General features: G+C 37.2%; 1 protein-coding gene and 1 long non-coding RNA gene across 2 annotated transcripts; both read right to left on the minus strand.

Moving 5' to 3' along the window:
* Window positions 1-1,460: 1,460 nt before the first annotated feature.
* On the minus strand, window positions 1,461-10,122 carry LOC132756989 (uncharacterized). The gene is made up of 3 exons (XM_060748151.1): window positions 10,089-10,122; window positions 9,560-9,911; window positions 1,461-1,673 (listed from the first exon to the last, which is right to left on the minus strand). The coding sequence occupies exons 2-3, from the start codon at window positions 9,866-9,868 to the stop codon at window positions 1,461-1,463; spliced, it is 522 nt and encodes a 173-aa protein (XP_060604134.1). The 5' UTR covers window positions 9,869-9,911; window positions 10,089-10,122.
* Window positions 10,123-11,075: 953 nt separating this feature from the next.
* LOC132756994 (uncharacterized) lies at window positions 11,076-12,451 on the minus strand. The gene is made up of 4 exons (XR_009629394.1): window positions 12,316-12,451; window positions 11,963-12,109; window positions 11,539-11,686; window positions 11,076-11,248 (listed from the first exon to the last, which is right to left on the minus strand). It is a non-coding gene; the product is annotated as an uncharacterized LOC132756994 (long non-coding RNA).
* Between the last annotated feature and the right edge of the window lie 11,262 nt (window positions 12,452-23,713).

The following is a 23,713-nucleotide window of genomic DNA, read 5'->3' on the forward strand; positions in this document are numbered from 1 at the left end:
GTTGTGCATATAATTCTAATCGCCTATTGGCTATCGGCTTATCGATACCTCGATTTGACTGACAGCTGGCGTCTGGTCAATTGTCTATCCTACATGATACACATTAAAAATACAACTTAGTGAACTCCAGAAGCTAATTAGAAACTACACAAGTATAATAAACCAAAAGGATAACAACAATTACAGGCATTTACTAAGCAGAGTATTTTACGTTTTTACTGACATTTTCTAGTGACCATTATTCTGTGAAAAGCACGACTCTATTATTCTTTTTCTCTTTTTATCTATGTCATTCCTTTCTTCCTTGCATTTCTAAATAGAATCTGTAGCCTGTGTAAAATCCACTTTTGCTTCTTCTAACAGGGACCTGGCTATGTTCATGAAAACCAGAATCCCTAACGGAAGCAAAACACGGCAAAATAGAAAATGTTTTAAACGTGATTAAAGTCTTAAGCTTTTACAGCCACAGAAAGTCTTTCAGTGGCTTCCTCAATAACTTCATTTGCTCTTTGGAGCTCATCTTTCAACTTTTCGGCATTTTCTAATTGGGTGGTTCCAATATTCCTACTTGAATAATGTTGAATCACCCTTAGGATATGTTGCCTGCGTTTTAAATTTGTCTTTTGACGTCTTATCTGTGATATGCAGGCTTCATAACCTCAGATCCCCTTTCAAAATTCCATTTTATTTAGTTCCGCCCATTGTTTTCTCGTTTAGGGCACACGCATTCTTTTACTTGGGGACCATACGCTGCTTTTCATGGAATGACACTACTGTGTCACATTGAAGGTTCCATGATAACCGCCGTATGAACACATCTGCGGATGTTTCTAAATTCAAATTTCACCATTTTAGTGTTTAAATGTTGAATTCTGCTTAAGCCGGTGCTAGGGGGCGTGGACGGTAACTTGCAATTTCCATTACCGTCCATGAACAGGCTCAATCAAACCGAGCCTGCAACATTTTCAATTTTGCCGTGTTGGGCTTTCTTTAGGGATTCTGTATTTTATCTATTTGAGATCACCTTCTGTTTTCTTCATTTCTTTTTCATTTTATTTCCTTCTTCTGTTTTGCTCTTTCTTTAGTAATTCATTTTCCCTCTCCTTTGCCTGTTTGTCTTGCTTTTTTCTCACTTAAAAGCTTATCTTCTTTTTCAGTATCTATTGTCATAGAGTTTGCTTGCCTTACGGACATCAAGAGCTCTTTGCTCATAGGTACTTCTGTCACTTTATCATACATACTTATAATGTCTCTTGACAGCCTCAGACTGACATGTTATTTCAGGAGTCAGTATTTTCTTGTTGACAGATAAGCTCCGTACAACATCAGCATTTCAATAGGCAAAACAGAGTTGTATGCACAACTTTTTGCAAATTTGGATATTTCAACCCTGCTGCTTTGTTTTTGAAACTAAGAACATATCCCCAATAAGCATCTATTATTTTTAAGTTTTCTTTGCTTTAATGAATCTCAGCTTCAGGGACATCTTCTGCTCTATATATTTTCCATTCATGAAGGATAGAGGAAACATCTTTATCAATGATTGAGGAAAAAACATTGTTATGGACAATCAACAACACTTGTGCATGATCCTGATCTCTAACCTCAGGATGAAGCCATTGAGCTCCTCTAATAACATCTTTCAACTGGTACATTTTGGAATTTTGAAACATCTGCAGATGTGTTCATATAGCGGTTATCATGGAACCTTCAATGTGACATGTAAGTGCCATTCCATGAAAAGCGGGATATGGTCCCCAAGCCCCAAAGGAGAAAACAATTGGCGGAACAAAATAAAATGGAATTTTGAAAGGTTTGTTTGTTTCATTTTTACGCCTTTTCCCAACAGTATTTCAGTCATATAGGCGGGTAGTTTCCTAACCATCGTTCCTGGAGAGTTACACCAGTACTAGACTACCTTCATCCGTGCTAAACTACCAACGCATCTCTCGGGGAACAAACCCACGCCAGAGAGGTAACTAGATTAGTCATCGACTCTAACCACTCGACCACGGAGGCGGTCGAATTTTGAAAGGGGATTAGAGGTTATGAAGCCTGCATATCACAGATAAAACGTCAAAAGACAAATTTTCAAAAACAGGCCACATATCCAAAGGGTGATTCAACAGTATTCAAGTGAGGAATACTGGAACCACCTAACAAGAAAATAGCCGAATAGAAAGAACAAAATTACTACAAGCACAACAATAATGTCGTGCTGAACGATCGTAAATATAACATCTCTGATTGAATGTACGGGGCGACTTTTTACAGCCTCCACACGGTACAAACAACACTGAGTTTTTTTTGTGTCATTTCCAATTTCCATTGTTTCAAAATTCAAACAGGGCTTGTCCCCTTCCCCTTTGTGGGCCTATTTTTATTTTCTTTGAATTCCTAATCGGTTACAAATTAATTATCATTTAATGATTAACCTGTCCGTGCTCTGTCTTTGCCCTGTCCTGTTTTTGTTTGGGGTCCCCCTGGGCTCCTTGCCATTGGTTCTTGTTGCTGGGTCATGTGGGGGTTGCGTTCATTGAACGCCGCCTTTCCTTGTTGATCTTGTTTATCATATTTTAGTATTTTTGACATCGATGGCCAAAAAGTGCCTGCCTTTACACTTCTTTACAACATCAAATTTCAAAAAGCGGGACATAATCGACTTTAAAAATGTTGCAGCTTCAAAGTAAAGCAATTGAATAAGGGGTTCTTGTTTTGGGGGAGTTCTAGAAAAGTTTCAAACAAAGGTTCCGTATTTGTCAAGAATTGGATATCTGCATAATATTTGATAAACAAGATTAACAAGGAAAGGCGGCGTTCAATGAACGCAACCCAAACATGACTCAGCAACAAGAACCAGTGGCAAAGAATCCCAGGCGGAATCCGCTGATACCTGGAAATTTTTTCGTAAGGCTGATTCTTCATGATTGTCCTAGCTTATTATTGAGAGGTCAATCTTAAGTTCGTGTGTACATCAAACCAGTTTCGTAAAATTCTCTGCAGTAATGGCACAAACGTTAACCATTTACACTGAACATTTCAAACAATCATTTCATCTTCAAAGAAGAGACAATAAGAATCTCTAAAGAAAGCCCAACACGGCAAAATTGAAAATGTTGCAAGCTCGGTTGTTGCGTTCATTGAACGCCGCCTTTCCTTGTTGATCTATTGTTTTTTGACGTCTTATCTGTGATACGCAGGCTTCATAACCTCTGTTCCCCTTTCAAAAGTCCATTTTATTTAGTTCCGCCCATTGTTTTCTCGTTTAGGGCACACGCTTTTTATTACTTGGGGACCATACGCCGCTTTTCATGGAATGGCACGGAAGTGTCACATTGAAGGTTCCATGATAACCGCCGTATGAACACATCTGCGGATGTTTCTAAATTCAAAATTTTACTATTTCACGTTCAAATGTTGAATTCTGCTTAAGCCGGTGCTAGGGGGCCTGGACGGTAACTTGCACTTTCCAGTACCGTCCATGAACAGGCTCAATCAAACCGAGCCTGCAACATTTTCAATTTTGCCGTGTTGGGCTTTCTTTAGGGATTCTTTATTTATCTATTTTGTCATGCATGGAAGAATTTTAAAATAAATTGGCACAAATGTCTAACATATCAAAAAATAGATAAATTCAGAGTCCCTAAAGAAAGCCCAACACGGCAATATTGAAAATGTTGCAGGCTCGGTTTGATTGAGCCTGTTCATGGACGGTACTGGAAAGTGCAACTTACCGTCCACGCCCCCTAGCACCGGCTTAAGCAGAATTCAAAATTTTTTATCATTTAATGATTAACGTGTCGTTGCCCTGTCCTTTTTATGTTTGGGGTCCGCCTGGGCTCCTTGCCATTAGTTCTTGTTGCTGGGTCATATGGGGGTTGCGTTCATTGAACGCCGCCTTTCCTTGTTGATCTTGTTTTTCATATTTTATGCTCACAACCGTGTTGTTTGTGCCGTGTGGCGGCTGTAAAAAGTCTCCTTGTACATGCAATCAATGTTGTTATATTTTCATCCTCAAGGGATTGTTCGGCGTTCAGTGTCGGTGTCCCCCTCCATGTCCAGCCTTCATAGACTAATGGTTTATATTTATTTCCACTTTATTATATTTTTATACCCCAAATTTTCTTTAATCTTACCCTTTTGCAGGTTCTGTGTACACTGTGGCACTAATACTCTAGTCTCGTTACTTTAATATTGGTGCCCCACTGGACACGGAATCATTTTATTACAACATATAATTATGAATAACTTGAATAGAAGCAATACACACTTTCTTTCACCTCTTCGGGTACATTCTACGTCTACTAATTCTTTACAGATTGGAAATCACAGTACACCTAGACGAACACCATCCGTCGTTCTTTCGCCTTTTAACTTTTCATCTGTTAATTCATTTTATATTCCACGATCCATTAACTCTAATATTTTCAATAATTCTTTACGCATTAGGCTTTCTCCTATAAAACATACCATTCTTAGGAAATATAATATCACACATACTAATTATCCTCATAGAGCTAGAGTGTATTCTTCTATTAATAAGTGTAATTCTAAGAGGTGCGGATGTTGTAACTTTTTATCGCACAGGTCTACAATAACCTCTAATGTAAATGGGAGAACTTTTAATATTATTTTGAATACAGATATTGACTGAAAGGCAACTCATTTTGTTTATGTTTTAACTTGAAACACCCCTGGGTGTGGCATACAGTATGTTGGTCAGACAGGACGTTCTCTTAAAATTCGATTCCGTGAACATTTTTATAAAATGAGAAATCGCACAAAATTTACAACTTTTCTATATCAACATTTTCGTAAAGATGGTCATTCATTTAAAAATGTTTCAATTCAACCAGTGGAACAAATAATTTATGATTCTGATGCTTCTGCTAGTTTTAAAGTTAAAGTTAGACACTTAGCAGAATTAAAATGGATCAAGAACTTACAAACGCCTTTCCCACTTGGCCTAAATGACAATATTTTTCAACAAGGTAACATCTCTAAAGATCCAAACATTGATATATTTTCTATTCTGAATATTCGTAAACGTAAATCCCGATCTCACGGAGTACGTAGAAATGGCAACATCAAACGTAAATCTAAAATTACCCTGTCTGTCACCGACTTAAATATTATCTTAAAAAACTCTGGTAAACATGCAATGTTATCACGTCTTACTTCCCTTTCATTATCATCTCTGAAAATCTTAGACGCGGAGCAGTAACCTTTCTTAATAAAGGTATCGATTTCATCGATTTACCAAGTATTTTTCGTGATAAACGTGTCACTAATTCAGTTCCTTTATACTTCAAAAACTCCGAGATACCAATTATTTGCTATAAATATAAGAAACCTGTTAGAAATATCATATTTAATTACAACAAAGTGGTTTCTGACTTAGATATTCAGTCTAATACTCCAACAACTTGAGACTGCAATACTTCTAAATTCTGTAATTCAGATTTTGGCCATATAATCACTGGTAATTTTGATATAATTGCAGACAAAAGAATTCGTAACTTATTCTTGAAAGGACCTAAATACAGAATTCCTTCTGAGATTGATTTTAATGCTTGTCGTGGTCAGATTGCTGAATCTATAGAGGATTTTTCGGTCAAATGGTGTCGCCGTGAAAATGCGGATAGTAATGCTCTAGTTACATGGAAACGTAACATCTTTAAAATTATTGATTCACGTATTAATTTTTATCGTGGAAATGAACATCTTTTGCCACTAAACCAAGACTTACTTTAAGACATCTAAAAAAAGATATTCTAGCTTTTCATTCAAATTTGTTTTGGTGCCAGCGGACAAGGCGGCTAATAATATTATAATTGTTGACGAATCCATTACATTAAACGTTTTGCATAAGGAACTAAATAGCACTAATGCGTATTCTAAAACCTCTGCCTCCGAAAAAGACATTGTAAACAATCATTTTACTAATATTTCCAATCTTAAAGTCCAAATTAATGAAAAAGAACTCAAACTTCCTATTATGTATTGGATTCCTAAATTACATAAAAAACCTTACAAAGCCAGATTTATTGCTAATTCTACATCTTGCACTACAAGTAAACTTTCTATTTTATTGACGTCTTGTTTGACTGCCATGAAAACACATGCAATTAGATATTGTGATAAAGTCTATGAAAACACAGGCAAACATCTCTTTTGGTCAATTAAAAATTCTGGTGAAATCTTGGATAAATTCAAAATTAATAACTTTCAAGCTTCAACTGTCAGTACATACGATTTTTCTACACTTTATACAACTTTGCCACATAAATTAATCAATGATAAACTAATTTCCCTAATTCAGAAAACTTTTGCACGGGAAAAAGTTACCTTTCTAGCATGTAATTCGAACAAAGCTTTTTTTACTAACGGTATTGTTAAACATTATACTATGTGGACCTGTGACGAAGTTTGTAGAGCACTCTCTTTTTCTTTTAGACAACATTTATGTCAGGTTTGGTAATACCCTATTTAAACAGATCATAGGAATTCCTATGGGTACTATTTGTGCACCCCTGGTCGCCGATTTGTTTTTGTACTGCTATGAAAGAGACTTTATGTTGAGTCTCTCTGAAGAGAAACAACAAGATGTTATAGTCGCATTTAATAATACTTCCAGATACCTTGATGATATTTTTTAATTTAGATAATCCTTATTTTGATCAAATGGTGTCTGACATTTTATCCGCATGAACTACAACTTAATAAAACGAACTCTTGAAATTTTAGTACATCATTTTTGGATCTTCATATTACTATCAACAACAATTCTATTCACACGAAAATTTATGATAAAAGAGATGACTTTGACTTTTGTATAGTTAATTATCACACATTTGGATGGAGACGTACCCCATGCAACATCCTACGGGGTTTATGTTTCTCAGTTAATTAGATTCGCTAGAGCTTGTAACAACGTAAAGGATTTCAAACGAGCGGAATATTTTTATTACCAGCAAGCTTCTAAAACAGGGCTACCGCTATCATAAATTACGGAAATATTTTACTAAATTTTACAATCGTAACTTTGATTTAATTTCTAAATTCAATAGTGATTTAAAAAACTCTTCTGCGACAAGGGATTAGCCAGCCTGGTTTTTATGGCGATGTGGTTTACAAACTTCGTAAGATTTTGGGTCATGGTAATTTTTCTGCTGTTTTTACTAAAATTATTAAACGTTTTATTAAAAGAGGTTATGACCCTACTATTTTAAGACATACTGCATGTTTAGTGTTCAACCCTTTTACAGTTGGACACTACGCTTTCCTCTTTTGATTGCATCTGACGGACCAAGTGGGAGACTCTATGATGGATAGTTCGTAAAGCCCTTTGGGACTGAATTGTCTTAATGTTCTGCTCTTCTGCCTTGCTTCGTCGGGTCCTTGTAGGTGATTTTCTTGTTGCTCTGTCTTCCTTTAGGACATTGAGTACTTTTGTTATGGTCATTGGGTTTACTTTTATATGTTTCTACATGATCATTTTAGTGTTTTACTTATTTAACCTTTTGTAACCATGACAACTGTTAGAATTTCACTTGGCGGGGATTCATTTTATTTACACTGTCTCGTTTATAGGAACATGGTGGGGCTAAGAGCGAGGTTTGGTGCACCATTAACCGGTTTAAACTCCCCAGCAGTCATTATGCTGCTGACCGTTCCAAGGCGGCGCCCCACTGTGTTCCTCAGATGTATGTCTATGTTGTTTCATACTGTTTTGGTGACACTTTTGCTTGTATTGTTTTCTCGTCTACGGTAAGTATCTTCCCCATTGCCACTAGTTTTTATTTCTTTGATTAACCCCCCCCCCCTTCCCCCGGTCTCCTGTCCCCTTCCCCTTTGTGGGCCTATTATTATTTTCTTTGAAATCCTAATCAGTTACAAATTATTTATCATTTAATGATTAACGTGTCGTTGCCCTGTCCTTTTTATGTTTGGGGTCCGCCTGGGCTCCTTGCCATTAGTTCTTGTTGCTGGGTCATATGGGGGTTGCGTTCATTGAACGCCGCCTTTCCTTGTTGATCTTGTTTTTCATATTTTGAACATGAAATAGTAAAATTTTTTAATTTAGAAACATCCGCAGATGTGTTCATACGGCGGTTATCATGGAACCTTCAATGTTACACTTCCGTCCCATTCCATGAAAAGCGGCGTATGGTCCCCAAGTAATAAAAAGCGTGTGCCCTAAACGAGAAAACAATGGGCGGAACTAAATAAGACATGGAATTTTGAAAGGGGATCAGAGGTTATGAAGCCTGCGTATCACAGATAAGACGTCAAAAGACAAATTTAAAAAGCAGGCAACATAACTAAGGGTGATTCAACATTATTCAAGTAGGAATATTGGAACCACCCAACTAGAAAATGCCGAAAAGTTGAAACTAAAAATACCACAAGCACAAAAATATATAACACAAGCTAAACAAGGTTAAGGCCGATCATATCATAAGTCAGTAAGAAGATCGGAAAACATCACTTACGAAAAGATGGTGTCCACTTGACAGCAAAAGCTTGATCCTTGTTGATCTTGTTTATCATATTTTTTTGAAAATAGTTCAACAAGAGCTAAAAATCAGCCTTATCAAAGTAAATCTTTACTTTGAAAAAAAAAAACAGTCCTTTTCAGGACTACCACGAGTTTAGAGACTGGCCAGGCGGGATCTGCCGGCAGTCTATCATTCGGTAATGATCCATCCGCAGGTTCACCTACGGATACCTTGTTACGACTTTTACTTCCTCTACTCCGGTCAATTTGCGCATCTTCTCGGCACAACCGAGAGCCACCCCGCGAAGGGCAGCCTACGGGACCAATCCGAAGAGCTCATCAACTGGAGCGATCGGTAGTAGCGACGGGCGGTGTGTACAAAGGGCAGGGACGTAATCAACGCGAGCCGATGACTCGCGCTTACTGGGAATTCCTCGTTCATGGGGAACAATTGCAAGCCCCAATCCCTAGCACGAATGGGGTTCAACGGGTTTCCCAACCCTCTCGGGTCAGGCGAGACGCACGCAGTAATTCAGATTGGACACACTTTCCTTAGGACAGATGTCCTAAATGGGCATATTTTTTTAGGTCATTTGTCCTAAAGTACAAAAAAAACTTAAGACAATTTTTGTAACAGTCAAATGAATAATAAAACATTATTGACACTTTCAAGTTTACTTTATTAATATCCCTTTTGTTGGGGGAAAATATTTCATTCATTTCTATTTCAGTCAGTAAACAATTTTCTAGGTAGCAGCTGCTTTCCCATGCCTTTAAAGCATCTTCAAATGGGAAAATCTTCCCTAGGCTTGCCATTTATCCTTATCCTCATGATTTGGTCCTGAGTGTCAGGATTGAGCCTGTTTCTCAAAGCTGTAAGAGTTTGATTTTGAACAGAAAACCCCCTCTCACAGCCTGCAGTGTTTACAGGACATATGATGGCAAAAAATAGATAAAATACAGAATCCCTAAAGAAAGCCCAACACGGCAAAATTGAAAATGTTGCGGGCTCGGTTTGATTGAGCCTGTTCATGGACGGTAATGGAAATTGCAAGTTACCGTCCACGAAAGACTGGCCAATATCAAAAGGTTAGGGAACTGTTCACCATGAAACTTATTTATAAGATGCCACAGTTTAAAGAGATCATCACGGGGATACATTTCTGCTTTAACAAGTATCTTAATCTGTTTCCATTCATTTTTTGTTGCATCTGGATCTATGATTGGAGAGCTGGTCTTAGTGTGCTGCACCCCATCAACCTTCCATTTGTGACTTTTCTCCTCTCCAAAATGATTGACCAGAATGTCTATTTTTTCATCACCCCAGGTTTTCAGTTCAACATCTGACAGTAGTGTGATGGGCCTCATTGAGAGTACCCCAAATGAGGATAGAAGATCAGTATCTGGAAACCTGAAATTATACAAGAAAAACAGAATTATACTATTTTTTAATATACCTATATGTTATGTTATGTATAAACAATTATAGTTTTTATATGTCATATGAAATAATAACATGTAAAAATACTATCTGCATTTTAGATACTTTATACTAGTGTGGAAAATGTCTTGGAATGCAATGAATTACCTTTTCTCAATATTATTAACAAGTGCAGTGATAAATTTCTCTTGGCACTAGCTATTGTCACTTTTTTTGACACTGGGGAGATAGTGTGCTCCTTGAAGCAAGTGTCTGTAATGACCTCAGCTAACTTCTGCTCATGGCATCCTGGAGTGCTTATCAACTGCTGTAGGTCTGACAATGTCTGGTCAATCTTCACCTGACAAAAATAATGTTTATTTATAATAATGTTTCTATTAATAATTATTTATTTATAATAATGTTTCTATTAATAAAGGTTTGATTCTAAATAGTTTATTGCATGGTTTTAAAGAATAAGCAATCTGAATTATTTTTATGCTCACCAAGTATAAATCAATACTTCAAGCATTAGCAAGTTTTGTAAGTAACTTTTAAGCGAATTTTACCTTGACTAATGCTACATCTGTAATTTCCTTTTGGATTAGAAAAGATTCAACTGAGTCACAATTGGAATGATGTCCATCATTATGTAGGTAATAGATATGAACTTCAGTGTGGCAATCTGAAATGATTAAAGTTTCATTATTGTTTGTTGGTCAATTAAATCAACAAGATATTTTTCAGACAAAGTATTTTTATACAGAAAATTATCAATTAAATGTTTTAATTAACATGAAATTGAATTTAAAAATAATTTTGAAATCTTAGCTAGAAAATAAAACACAGTTGCAATACAATAACATATATGTGAAAAGATATAAAGTTGTAACAAACTTACTGTAAAACAATGTGATTTCATCCAAAATAACTATAACGGCCAACAGCAGCAAACATCTATTAAATAACATACATTGAAATGTAAAATGAAATAGGAACATTCAAACTAAAATCTGTATAACAAAACAGCTAACTCTGAACATGTGGTTATTTTCAGCATTTTAATTTAATGTTTTTTTTGCATTTAAATCAATAAGGTCAATTCAGAAATAATAATTTAAATATTGTTTATAGCATGAGCCACAAAGAGGCTTTATTCTGTCAGTTGTAAAAAAATGACTTCAAAACTGCTGAAAATATTTAGAAAACAAGTATATTTATAACCTGTTTGCAACAGAAATAATTTGACAACCTTTTTTTTCAATCCTTGTGCTTTGGCATCACTCATTGGGGTGGCAGCTAGATAAGTAATCAATGGATCCAAGCCCCTGAAATAAAAAAAAACATACATTTAAATTGCTGTAATTATGTTCTTTTATGCATATGAACTTTGTGTTTTAGGATTTTCAAGGAATAAGTTGATATTAAAATAGGCTTGGTCTGTCTATAACTGAAATTGCTTTAAACAATCAAAGATTTTATTCACAATAGCAAACATAAAAATGCATATCGGAAAAAAACATCATGTTATATGTTTATATGTTCAACTGTTTATGCACATTGGCAAAAGATGATGATCATGTTATATGTTTAAATTTAAAGTTTTTAAATAGTTTACTTGTAAACTGCTTCAAGTGCAGAGAAGAACGACATCCACCGAACAGCATGGACCTCTTTAAATCTCAATCGGGGGGAGTCCAATACATCCTGAATGGCCTGTAACTTTGCAACTCTTGCAGCAGAGAATTTGAAGTAGTAAAAGATAGCTGAAATGATTAATCAATTCTTAAATAACTTATTCTTCTTAAAATGTCATGTGCTATATACAAAATCAAAACTAAATACTTTGTTGATTGAAGTAAGCTTACATCAGACTTAGGAAACAAACAAGATTATAAAAATATCTTAGCATTGAATTTGACAGAATTTTTTATTTGTTGGTTTGACAAAAATTTTTATTTGTTGGTTTATGCTTAGAATTTAATCAAAATTTAGTAAACTGCATAAAAATGAGCTTATCGATAGTTATAATTATTACTTACATGTTATGACTTCCTGATATGCTTTCATTGGTGGCACAGAATCAGACGCCTGACTTGTTCACAACGCTAGTCTGTGGGCAATGCAGTGTACATTCATGATATGTGGGTTTTGACGCAGCATCATGCCTGTAGTTCCTCTGTCTCTACCTGAAATTTTGTAGAATTGCTAAATATTACAAGTCACTATGTTTTAGGAATAATCATTGCATTTCAAAGAAAAGTCAACTTTTTTTATAACAGCAATACCACCATGTGTCACATCATAAAAATTTAACTTTGATTTATTGTGCATTGAGTATTAACATTGGTCTCATTTTTATCAGTAAAATTTTGTGCTTAGTTGTAAAAGGTACCTGTCATTGCACTAGCTCCGTCTGTGCCAAGACCCATTATCTTTTCAGGACCAATTCCCCTTTTTTCCAACTCCTTGTATAGTGCAGAAGAAATAGCTGCACCTGTTCCTTCATCTAGGCGAATGTTGCATAAATATAATGTTTCAGGAAAACATATCCTCCCCCAAAACCTGGCAATAAATGAGTAGGCGGTGTGTAACAGTACGATCTGTTAATTCGTCACAAAGAAGTGTAACAAATGGGAACTTCTGTAGTTTCTGTACAGTATGTGTCTCCACAGTGTCGGATACAGCTTTCAAAAATTCATGACTAGCATAGTCCGACTCATAGCTTATACCGTCAGATACAGACAGATGATTGTAGCCACTCACACCAACACTTTTCTGAAACTCAACGAGTGATTTGAATTTACTGAGTGGTATATTTTCTTCAACCAGGTAATAAACTGTCTTTAAGGCAAGTAGAACCGCTTCGTCCTTGGCAGAGAAGTGCTTGTTCATCACACTTTTAAAGTCATCTTTACATGCATTTGCCGCTAAAGATCTCTGGTGATCTTTTGATTTAACATGGTCACTAAAAGTACTTGTTCTAAAATTATTACAACCTTGTGTAAATATGTTGTCGCGTCCGTCGTTAATACAAAGGCTACAAAACATCAACTGCTTTTCTGTATCGAACTTAAGCCACTTGTGGGCCTGAAATAGTGAAAAACAGAATCCCTAAAGAAAGCCCAACACGGCAAAATTGTAAAATGTTGCAGGCTCGGTTTGATTGAGCCTGTTCATGGACGGTACTGTGAAGCCATTTATTTTGAAATGAACGTGGTACTTTAGAATCAGATGAACTACCTTTTTCTTTGATAGGCGGCTGGTTTGACGATTTTTCACTATTAAAACCAACACTAAATAAAGATCGTTGTTTTGCATCAAAGAGAGGTTTTTTCGCCGCTATATTTGTCATACAACAACGATAAACATCGAAGCGTTCCGCACTACACTAAATCAATAAGCGCCGGGTACCGATAAGCGCCTGTATGACTCGGATTATTTTAAATAAACGATTCGTACTTTATCTTTTTAATCGCATAGATAGGGACGAAAATATCTGTTATAATCGAGGCAAAATTGTAAAATGAAGTTTTGACCGTTTGCTACAGAAATTTTTCGGTCAAATTGTCTGACAAACTGAATTTTTCTCGGCCCGATTGACGTACTGAATTTGTTTTTTCCGGTCATCGGTAGCTTTTATCGGCCATTGACCGAAGGGCCGATCCAATCTGAATCACTGGCACGCTGATCCATTCAGTGTAGCGCATGTGCGTCCCCGAACATCTAAGGGCATCACAGACCTGTTATTGCTCAATCTCGTGTGGCTAAGCGCCACTTGTCCCTCAGGACTCGATAGAGGATCCCCGAACTATTTAGTAGGCTAGAGTCTCGTTCGTTATCGGAATTAACCAGACAAATCGCTCCACCAACTAAGAACGGCCATGCACCACCACCCACCGAATCAAGAAAGAGCTCTCAATCTGTCAATCCTTGCAGTGTCCGGGCCGGGTGAGGTTCCCCGTGTTGAGTCAAATTAAGCCACAGGCTCCACTCCTGGTGGTGCCCTTCCGTCAATTCCTTTAAGTTTCAGCTTTGCAACCATACTCCCCCCGGAACCCAGAAACTTTGGTTTCCCGGAGGCTGCCCGCCGAGTCATTGAAGCAACTCCGGCGGATCGACAGTTGGCATCGTTTATGGTCAGAACTACGACGGTATCTGATCGTCTTCGAACCTCTGACTTTCGTTCTTGATTAATGAAAACATGCTTGGCAAATGCTTTCGCTGTAGTTCGTCTTGCGACGGTCTAAGAATTTCACCTCTAGCGCCGCAATACGAATGCCCCCGTCAGTCCCTATTAATCATTACCTCGAGCTCCGAAAACCAACAAAATAGAACCGAGGTCCTATTCCATTATTCCATGCACCATTATGCAGGCGGCCAAGGCCTGCTTTGAGCACTCTAATTTCTTCAAAGTAAACGTTCCGGCCGCCCGAGACACTCAGTCAAGAGCACCAAGGGACGGTACGCCGGCGTGGAGGCCAGGACGAGCAGTGACCGCCGCGAGACGGACCGCAAGCCTGCACCCGAGATCCAACTACGAGCTTTTTAACTGCAGCAACTTTAATATACGCTATTGGAGCTGGAATTACCGCGGCTGCTGGCACCAGACTTGCCCTCCAATGGATCCTCGTTAAAGGATTTAAAGTGTACTCATTCCAATTACGGGGCCTCGAAAGAGTCCCGTATTGTTATTTTTCGTCACTACCTCCCCGTGTCGGGAGTGGGTAATTTGCGCGCCTGCTGCCTTCCTTGGATGTGGTAGCCGTATCTCATGCTCCCTCTCCGGAATCGAACCCTGATTCCCCGTTACCCGTTATCACCATGGTAGGCATAGCACGTACCATCGACAGTTGATAGGGCAGACATTTGAAAGACGCGTCGTCGCCGCAAGGGCATACGATCGGCACAAAGTTGTTCAGAGTCACCATAGAGGACCGGCCACGAGGACCGGATTGGTTTTGGGCTAACAAAAGCGCTCTTCCCGTAAGGTCGGAGCTGTGTTGCATGTATTAGCTCTAGAATTGCCACAGTTATCCAAGTAGGATTGTACGATCTAAGGAACCATAACTGATTTAATGAGCCATTCGCAGTTTTGCCGTGTAAAGGCGTGTACTTAGACATGCATGGCTTAATCTTTGAGACAAGCATATGACTACTGGCAGGATCAACCAGGTAGCTACTACGGTGAGAGCAGAGGGGCCGGCCGCGCCCAAGCCAGGACACTGCGAGACAAACTTTGTTTTATACAGATGTCATTGAAATCTTTTGGTGAATGGTTGTAAGTTTATAACTTATGCATGTATATGTCTATAAGATCTTGTAATCTATAAGCATTTTCTCTTCTCTCGCCAACGCACAACAGAGTTATTTCTTTACTTTTGGATTATTTTGATCACAGTGCATTATAAAATGCAATTCCAAATATTATTTCTGTTACAAAAATAGCCTTAAAATTCTTTAAAAAGTAAACTATTGGAAGAAAAAAGGCACAGGCTTAATCTCTGAAATTATTTTGTAATTTTGTTGTGATTAATACTTCCGAGGGATCACTTTATTTCCAGATGTTTAGAGAAGGGAACAAACACTATCCTCTCTTTATTCGGTCTTAAAACTTTTGCACATTGACCCATAAAAATATGAAAAAATAAGGTAATGTTTACCTTCGTTGTGAATTGTATGCACTTGAATTAAGCACAAAAGGACCAATTCACTTGAAATGTTTCTGTTATCACATTTTAACAACATGCCAAGTTTAAAAATATATATATTTAACAGTTTTAATTCTTCCTCTATGAAACCTCCCGAAAACGTCTTAAAATTCTTTTTATTATAAAGATTAAGTTCTAGTAAGTGTTTATGAAAATATTTTTCGTCAAAGATAATCGATCGTTACAAATATGTGTGTCAAAATATAACGATTGTTACTACATCTTCAAATTGCAAACATTAAAATGACGACTGCATAAAATGAAGTCGTATATGCTTTAACATGGTAGATCTAATTAAAGAAGCGTACTTTAATTGTATTCAATTGCGAATATTTTAATATATAGATTAAGAACACTCAAAATATCAGTTGCCTTTTGAAATGAACTTTATTGTCATGATAAAACGTTGTGTGATTTGTTAACTGAATACTATTTTTTGTTTCTAAATAATAACCATTAGAAAAAAAAACATTTTTCATCATTATATTATATATTTTTTAGTTTCCTCATTTCTGAAAAACAGACCTCCTAATTATAACTCGTAACCAGAATTGTGAATGTTGTTTCAGTTTTGCATATATGCGTCTTTTCAGCCTTGTGACTGGCCGATATTGTTATTTTTCAGGTCTTTATAGTGCCTATTAGTAGAGCTGTCATCGATATCGACAATATCGATGTATCGTTGATATTTTTTTGTCGATCAATAATCGATACACATTTTAAAAAATCGATACTTTTGACTTATAAATTAAATGTCTAGAAATTATACAATTCACCCAAAATATATACAGAAACAATTATTTATATCTAATTTTATGCTTTTGTTATATAGTGGAATTATTTCATAATCATAGCAATGGTGACAAAAAATATTGTCTGGAAAAAATCATGCAGTGGACAAGACACTGTACAGAACATGTTTTTGACTGAAATCATTGAAACAGGTATGAAAGTGAATGACAGACAAGTGAGTATAGGATATTATCGATATATCGGTGTATCGTTGATTTTTGTTACTTGATATCGATATATCGTTGATATGCTTTGCACTGAATCAATGACAGCTCTACCTATTAGTGAGTTTTTCTCACACGTGTCTGTGTGTGCGTGTTCGTGCGTGTGTGTATGAAAATATGCTAAATTTGAACTCTTTCAGAGTTCCTTAACGTGCATTGTAGTTTTGTAACGTATTGATTACAATGAAATTCGCTTTCAGATGAAACACCTGAGATCTTATGCAGAAATATGATAATTAAAGTAAATTAACGGAAATGTCACTGAGCTTATAAAAGAAAATATTTTCATCTTAAGTACTGTATTAAAATGAATTATAACTTTAATTTGCCCTGTCCTGTTTTTCTTTGGGGTCCTCCTGGGCTCCTTGCCGCTGGCGCTTGTTGCTGGGTCGGGTGGGGGCTGCGTTCATTGAATGCCGCCTTTCCTTGTCGATCTTGTCTATCATATTTTAATCAGTCATTCAAACAGGTTGTTCGTACTAATGCCTTTATAACAATACTTTTCAATTCAAATCAATACCTCGTGTTAACTATTTCATGTGGCTTTGTCTCAGGAGCCGTTGTGCTTTTTATTTGCTGCCAGCTTATTAACCCTGAAATTGTTTACCTCAATTTTCACCTCTGTTTTGTTTTATTGTGTTACTCTCATGACATCTCCCTTTTCCAACAACTTGAGGCAAATGTTGAGATGATTTTGGCTGCCCGTCCTTTCATATTAAAAAAAGTATTCTAGAAAAATAGGATTTACGGAACTGGATATTAAAGGAATCTTTTTAATGTGAATCATTTGGATTCCATTCCGCTTAAAGTAAGTGCAATTTCTACTCCATTTGACTCGATGTTCTTTTTGTTTTGATTCCTGAAGGTTTGCATCATGCATCGCAACTTATCCAGCCTTGTAAAATAATCATGAATCGACCTTGAGAACCTCATGTTCATTTTAGAAACATGACACATGCTTTCTCCCGTTTACCTTCAAATGAAGAGTACTTGGGCAATGGCTTATTTTCTGATCCTTCGGGATCATTGATACCAAAATATGATAAACAAGATCAACAAGGAAAGGCGGCGTTCAATGAACGCAACCCCCACATGACCCAGCAACAAGAACCAATGGCAAGGAGCCCAGGGGGACCCCAAACACACTATAAAGTGTGTTGAGAATTGAGTACCGCTCAAGCCGGTGCTAGGGGGCGTGAGGGATGTTGCACTTATTCATTATCCCTCATGTACAGACTCAATCAAATCAAACCGAGTCTGCAATTCTTATGTTATTTTGTTGTGATTAATGCTTCCGAGGGATCACTTTAATTCCAGAATTTTGTACTTCACAACAGCAGGTGTCAAGTGCTGTGTGGCAGCCGTAAAAAGTTGCCCCGTACTTCACTTCAGTGTTGTTATATTTTCTGATCCTTCGGGATCATTGATACCAACACTATAAAGTGTTGAGAATTGAGTACCGCTCAAGCCGGTGCTAGGGGGCGTGAGGGATGTTGCACTTATTCATTATCCCTCATGTACAGACTCAATCAAACCGAAATTGTTTGTTATTTTTGTTGTGATTAATGCTTCCGAGGGATCACTTTAATTCCAGAATTTTGTACTTCACAACAGCAGGTGTCAAGTGCTGTGTGGCAGCCGTAAAAAGTTGCCCCGTACTTCACTTCAGTGTTGTTATATTTTCTGATCCTTCGGGATCATTGATACCAACACTATAAAGTGTTGAGAATTGAGTACCGCTCAAGCCGGTGCTAGGGGGCGTGAGGGATGTTGCACTTATTCATTATCCCTCATGTACAGACTCAATCAAATCAAACCGAGTCTGCAATTCTTATGTTATTTTGTTGTGATTAATGCTTCCGAGGGATCACTTTAATTCCAGAATTTTGTACTTCACAACAGCAGGTGTCAAGTGCTGTGTGGCAGCCGTTAAAAGTTGCCCCGTACTTCACTTCAGTGTTGTTATATTTTCTGAAATAGCTAAATACAGACTCCCTAAAGAAAGCCCAACACGGCAAAATTGAAAATGTTGCAGGCTCGGTTTGATTGAGCCTGTTCATGGACGGTACTGGAAAGTGCAAGTTACCGTCCACGCCCCCTAGCACCGGCTTAAGCAGAATTCAACATTTAAACATGAAATAGTAAAATTTTGAATTTAGAAACATCCGCAGATGTGTTCAAACGGCAGTTATCATGGAATCTTCAATGTGACACTTCCGTGCCATTCCATGAAAAGCGGCGTATGGTCCCAAAGTAATAAAAAGCGTGTGCCCTAAACGAGAAAACAATGGGCGGCACTAAATAAAATGGAATTTTAGTTCCGCCCATTGTTTTCTCGTTTAGGGCACACGCATTTTTTTACTTGGGGACCATATGCCGCTTTTCATGGAATGGCACTAACGTGTCACATTGAAGGTTCCATGATAACCGCCATATGAACACATCTGCGGATGTTTCAAAATTCTAAATTTTACCAGTTCATGTTAAATGTTGAATTCTGCTTAAGCCGGTGCTAGGGGGCGTGGACGGTAACTTGCACTTGACAGTACCGTCCATGAACAGGCTCAATCAAACCGAGCCTGCAACATTTTCAATTTTGCCGTGTTGGGCTTTCTTTAGGGATTCTGTATTTATCTATGTTATGATCACATCCGTGTTATTTGTGCCGTTTAGTGGCTGTAAAAAATTTCCCCGTACATTTAATCAATGATGTTATATTTTCGATCCTTGAAGTTCGTTCAGCACGACATTATTGTTGTGCTTGTGGTTTTTTTAGTTTCAACTTTTTGGCATTTTCTAGTTGGGTGGTTCCATTATTCCTACTTGAATAATGATGAATCACCCTTAGGATAAGTTGCCTGCTTTTTAAATTTGTCTTTTGACGTCTTATCTGTGATACGCAGGCATCATAACCTCAGATCCCCTTTCAAAATTCCTTTTTATTTAGTTCCGCCCATTGTTTTCTCGTTTAGGGCACACGCATTTTTTTACTTGGGGACCATATGCCGCTTTTCATGGAATGGCACTAACGTGTCACATTGAAGGTTCCATGATAACCGCCATATGAACACATCTGCGGATGTTTCAAAATTCTAAATTTTACCAGTTCATGTTAAATGTTGAATTCTGCTTAAGCCGGTGCTAGGGGGCGTGGACGGTAACTTGCACTTGACAGTACCGTCCATGAACAGGCTCAATCAAACCGAGCCTGCAACATTTTCAATTTTGCCGTGTTGGGCTTTCTTTAGGGATTCTGTATTTATCTATTTTTTGAAAGGGGATCAGAGGTTATGAAGCCTGCGTATCACAGATAAGACGTCAAAAGACAAATTTAAAAAGCAGGCAACATATCCTAAGGGTGATTCAACATTATTCAAGTAGGAATATTGGAACCACCCAAATAGAAAATGCCGAAAAGTTGATACTAAAAATACTACAAGCACAACAATAATGTCGTGCTGAACGATCTTCAAGGATCGAAAATATAACATCATTGATTAAATGTACGGGGAAACTTTTTACAGCCGCCACAGTCCTTCGGGATCATTGATACCAACACTATAAAGTGTTGAGAATTGAGTACCGCTCAAGCCGGTGCTAGGGGGCGTGAGGGATGTTGCACTTATTCATTATCCCTCATGTACAGACTCAATCAAACCGAGTCTGCAATTCTTATGTTATTTTGTTGTGATTAATGCTTCCGAGGGATCACTTTAATTCCAGAATTTTGTACTTCACAACAGCAGGTGTCAAGTGCTGTGTGGCAGCCGTAAAAAGTTGCCCCGTACTTCACTTCAGTGTTGTTATATTTTCTGATCCTTCGGGATCATTGATACCAACACTATAAAGTGTTGAGAATTGAGTACCGCTCAAGCCGGTGCTAGGGGGCGTGAGGGATGTTGCACTTATTCATTATCCCTCATGTACAGACTCAATCAAACCGAAATTCTTATGTTATTTTGTTGTGATTAATGCTTCCGAGGGATCACTTTAATTCCAGAATTTTGTACTTCACAACAGCAGGTGTCAAGTGCTGTGTGGCAGCCGTAAAAAGTTGCCCCGTACTTCACTTCAGTGTTGTTATATTTTCTGATCCTTCGGGATCATTGATACCAACACTATAAAGTGTTGAGAATTGAGTACCGCTCAAGCCGGTGCTAGGGGGCGTGAGGGATGTTGCACTTATTCATTATCCCTCATGTACAGACTCAATCAAACCGAGTCTGCAATTCTTATGTTATTTTGTTGTGATTAATGCTTCCGAGGGATCACTTTAATTCCAGAATTTTAGAAAAAAAAACAAGGACTTGCCGTAGAGAAAGAAAACGTTAGTGAGACGTACCGCACGCAACGTCTTACGGGGTTTATATATCTCAGTTAATTAGATTTGCTAGAGCTTGTAGCAACGTAAAGGATTTTAACGAGCGAAATATTTTCATTACCGGTAAGCTTCTAAAACAGGGCTACCGCTATTATAAATTACGTAAATATTTTACAAAATTTTACAATCGTAACTTTTTTGATTTAATTTCAAAATTCAATAGTGATCTAAAAACACTTCTGCGACAAGGGATTAGCCAGCCTGATTTTTACGGTGATGTGGTTTACAAACTTCGTAAGATCTTGGGTCATTGTAATTTTTCTGTTGTGTTTACTAAAATTACAAGAAAAGCATTGATGCAAAGCATCAAAGGGCGTCCAAACAGCAGGTGCAGATGAACTAGTAGATATATGATGACAAGATATTCTTATAAATATTTCAATGGTTCATTGGGTTTTACCAGAATTGTATATCACTTTTGAATGAACGGACGAAAGACATTGTTCATTATTTATAACTTTGATCGGCATGCTAGAAATTAAAATATTACTTGTTATTTCTTTATGATCGTGGTTATTAATAGCAACGGATATACATGCATACAATCATTTATAATCCATATGTGTAACGCATGATCAACACCATACTTGTGTAATTGTCCCTTATTATGTTATTGCTATTAACGAGGACCCCCTCTTAAGGAATCTGTTCACACTAAGTAACAATATGACACTTGTTATATTACCATGTTGATCATGTTGAGCATAATTGTTTATTATACAATAAATGTAATTTCTATTTTAATAAAAAAATTACAGATTTTATGAATATTGTTTTCTTTTCTTTTTTTGTGTGTGTTTTATGCGCTATTTTAATACTGAGTTTTTACGTTTACTACTATTTTAAGAATTCAATTGTCATAATGATCGACGATTATAAGTCAACTTAACTGGAAAAAGTCAGTAAATCATGGTTAATCTTTCAATTTATAATATTGTTTATTCTTAAAACCATATACATGTACATTTGTATTTTCTTTATCATTTTTTAAATTATCAATCAATTGAATAATTCATAAAATCTGATTTGTAACTTTGAATAATTCCTCGGAATCTTTACTAAAAACACGAATAACAAATTATATAAAATGTTTTAAAGTTGATAGTGTCATATTAATGCCATAAAAATGTACATTTTTTCTCAATTATTGTACATATTTATTGTTTTTATCTCATATAGATAAAATATGACATGCGATTTGTGTTGTTGGTTTTTTTTTCGAATTGTATGTTTATGTATAATAATAATCAATCAGTTCGAGAGTTGATCTGTGTTTATTAATTATTGTAACCAAACTAAGTGACAAACATTCATTTTGAAAAAAAGCTTATTTATCTGTAAAATATTTGTTCTGGTCTGTAACGATATCTACTCCAAAACCGGGAGAGACCGGACAATAAACGTGTGGTACTATTCGCCGGTCATTAGTAAATCCCGGGAGAGACCGGGAATTACCGATAGAAGTACATCCCTCTATAAATAGATTTTCGGAATATTTAGGTCATCAACTCATCATTCTATTAACAACTTTCGGAATAACATACCATAATAACCCACTGTGTACTACAAAATGATAAGCAAAAATACCCCGAAGAGCGCGATTTATTGACGGAAAAGGTTATTTCATTTGAAAATGTTTGCATTGCGAAATTCTCCAGTTCGCCATTCATTGTACATATCGCGACTAATTAATAATCAAGCACCCTCATACCGATCGGAATGATCGGCTTTTATTATTGGCAACTATAAAAGGCTCGAGAAGTTGCTGTCGCCCTTTCACAAAACCTCATTTCATTCCAATAGGCGCCGCGCCGAACGCCAATAAAACGTTTTATTAAAAGGGGTTATGACCCTACTATTTTAAGACATACCGCATGCTTAGTGTTCAACCCATTTACAGTTGGACACTACGCTTTCCTCTTGTGATTACATCTGACGGACCAAGTGGGAGACTATATGATGGACAGTTCTTAAAGCCCTTTGGGACTGAATTGCCTTAATGTTTGTCTTCTGTCTTGCTTCGTCGGGCCATTGTAGGTGATTTTCTTGTTGCTCTGTCTTCCTTTAAAACATCGAGTACTTTTGTTATGGTCATTGGGTTTACTTTTATATGTTTCTACATGATCATTTTGGTGTTTTACTTATTTAACCTTTTGTAACCATAACAACTGTTAGAATTTCACTTGGCGGGGATTCATTTCATTTACACTGTCTCGTTTATAGGAACATGGTGGGGCTTAGAGCGAGGTTTGGTGCACCATTAACCGGTTTAAACTCCCCAGTAGTCATTATTATGCTGCTGGCCGTTCCGGGGCGGCGCCCCTCTGTGTTCCTCAGATGTATGTCTATGTTGTTTTATACTGTTTTGGTGACACTTTTGCTCGTGTCTCTTGTTGTTTCTCGTCTACGGTAAGTATCTTCCCTTGTCCCTGGTTTATATTTATTTTATCCCCCCCCCCTTCCCCGTGTCTCATGTCCCCTTCCCCTGTGCCTTTTGACATTGTGGGCCTTATATTAAATCATTTATTTGTTTTGTTTTATTTCCTTATAAGTTACTTATTATGTATTCTGATGTAGTGGTTTGCCTGCCCGTACTCTGCCTTGTGCCCTGTCCTGTTTTTCTTTGGGGTCCTCCTGGGCTCCTTGCCGCTGGCGCTTGTTGCTGGGTCGGGTGGGGGCTGCGTT

The sequence above is a fragment of the Ruditapes philippinarum genome, unplaced genomic scaffold (assembly GCF_026571515.1).
Source record: "Ruditapes philippinarum isolate M1 unplaced genomic scaffold, ASM2657151v2 ctg67_1_1_1_1, whole genome shotgun sequence".
NCBI classification, from domain to species: Eukaryota; Metazoa; Mollusca; class Bivalvia; order Venerida; family Veneridae; genus Ruditapes; species Ruditapes philippinarum.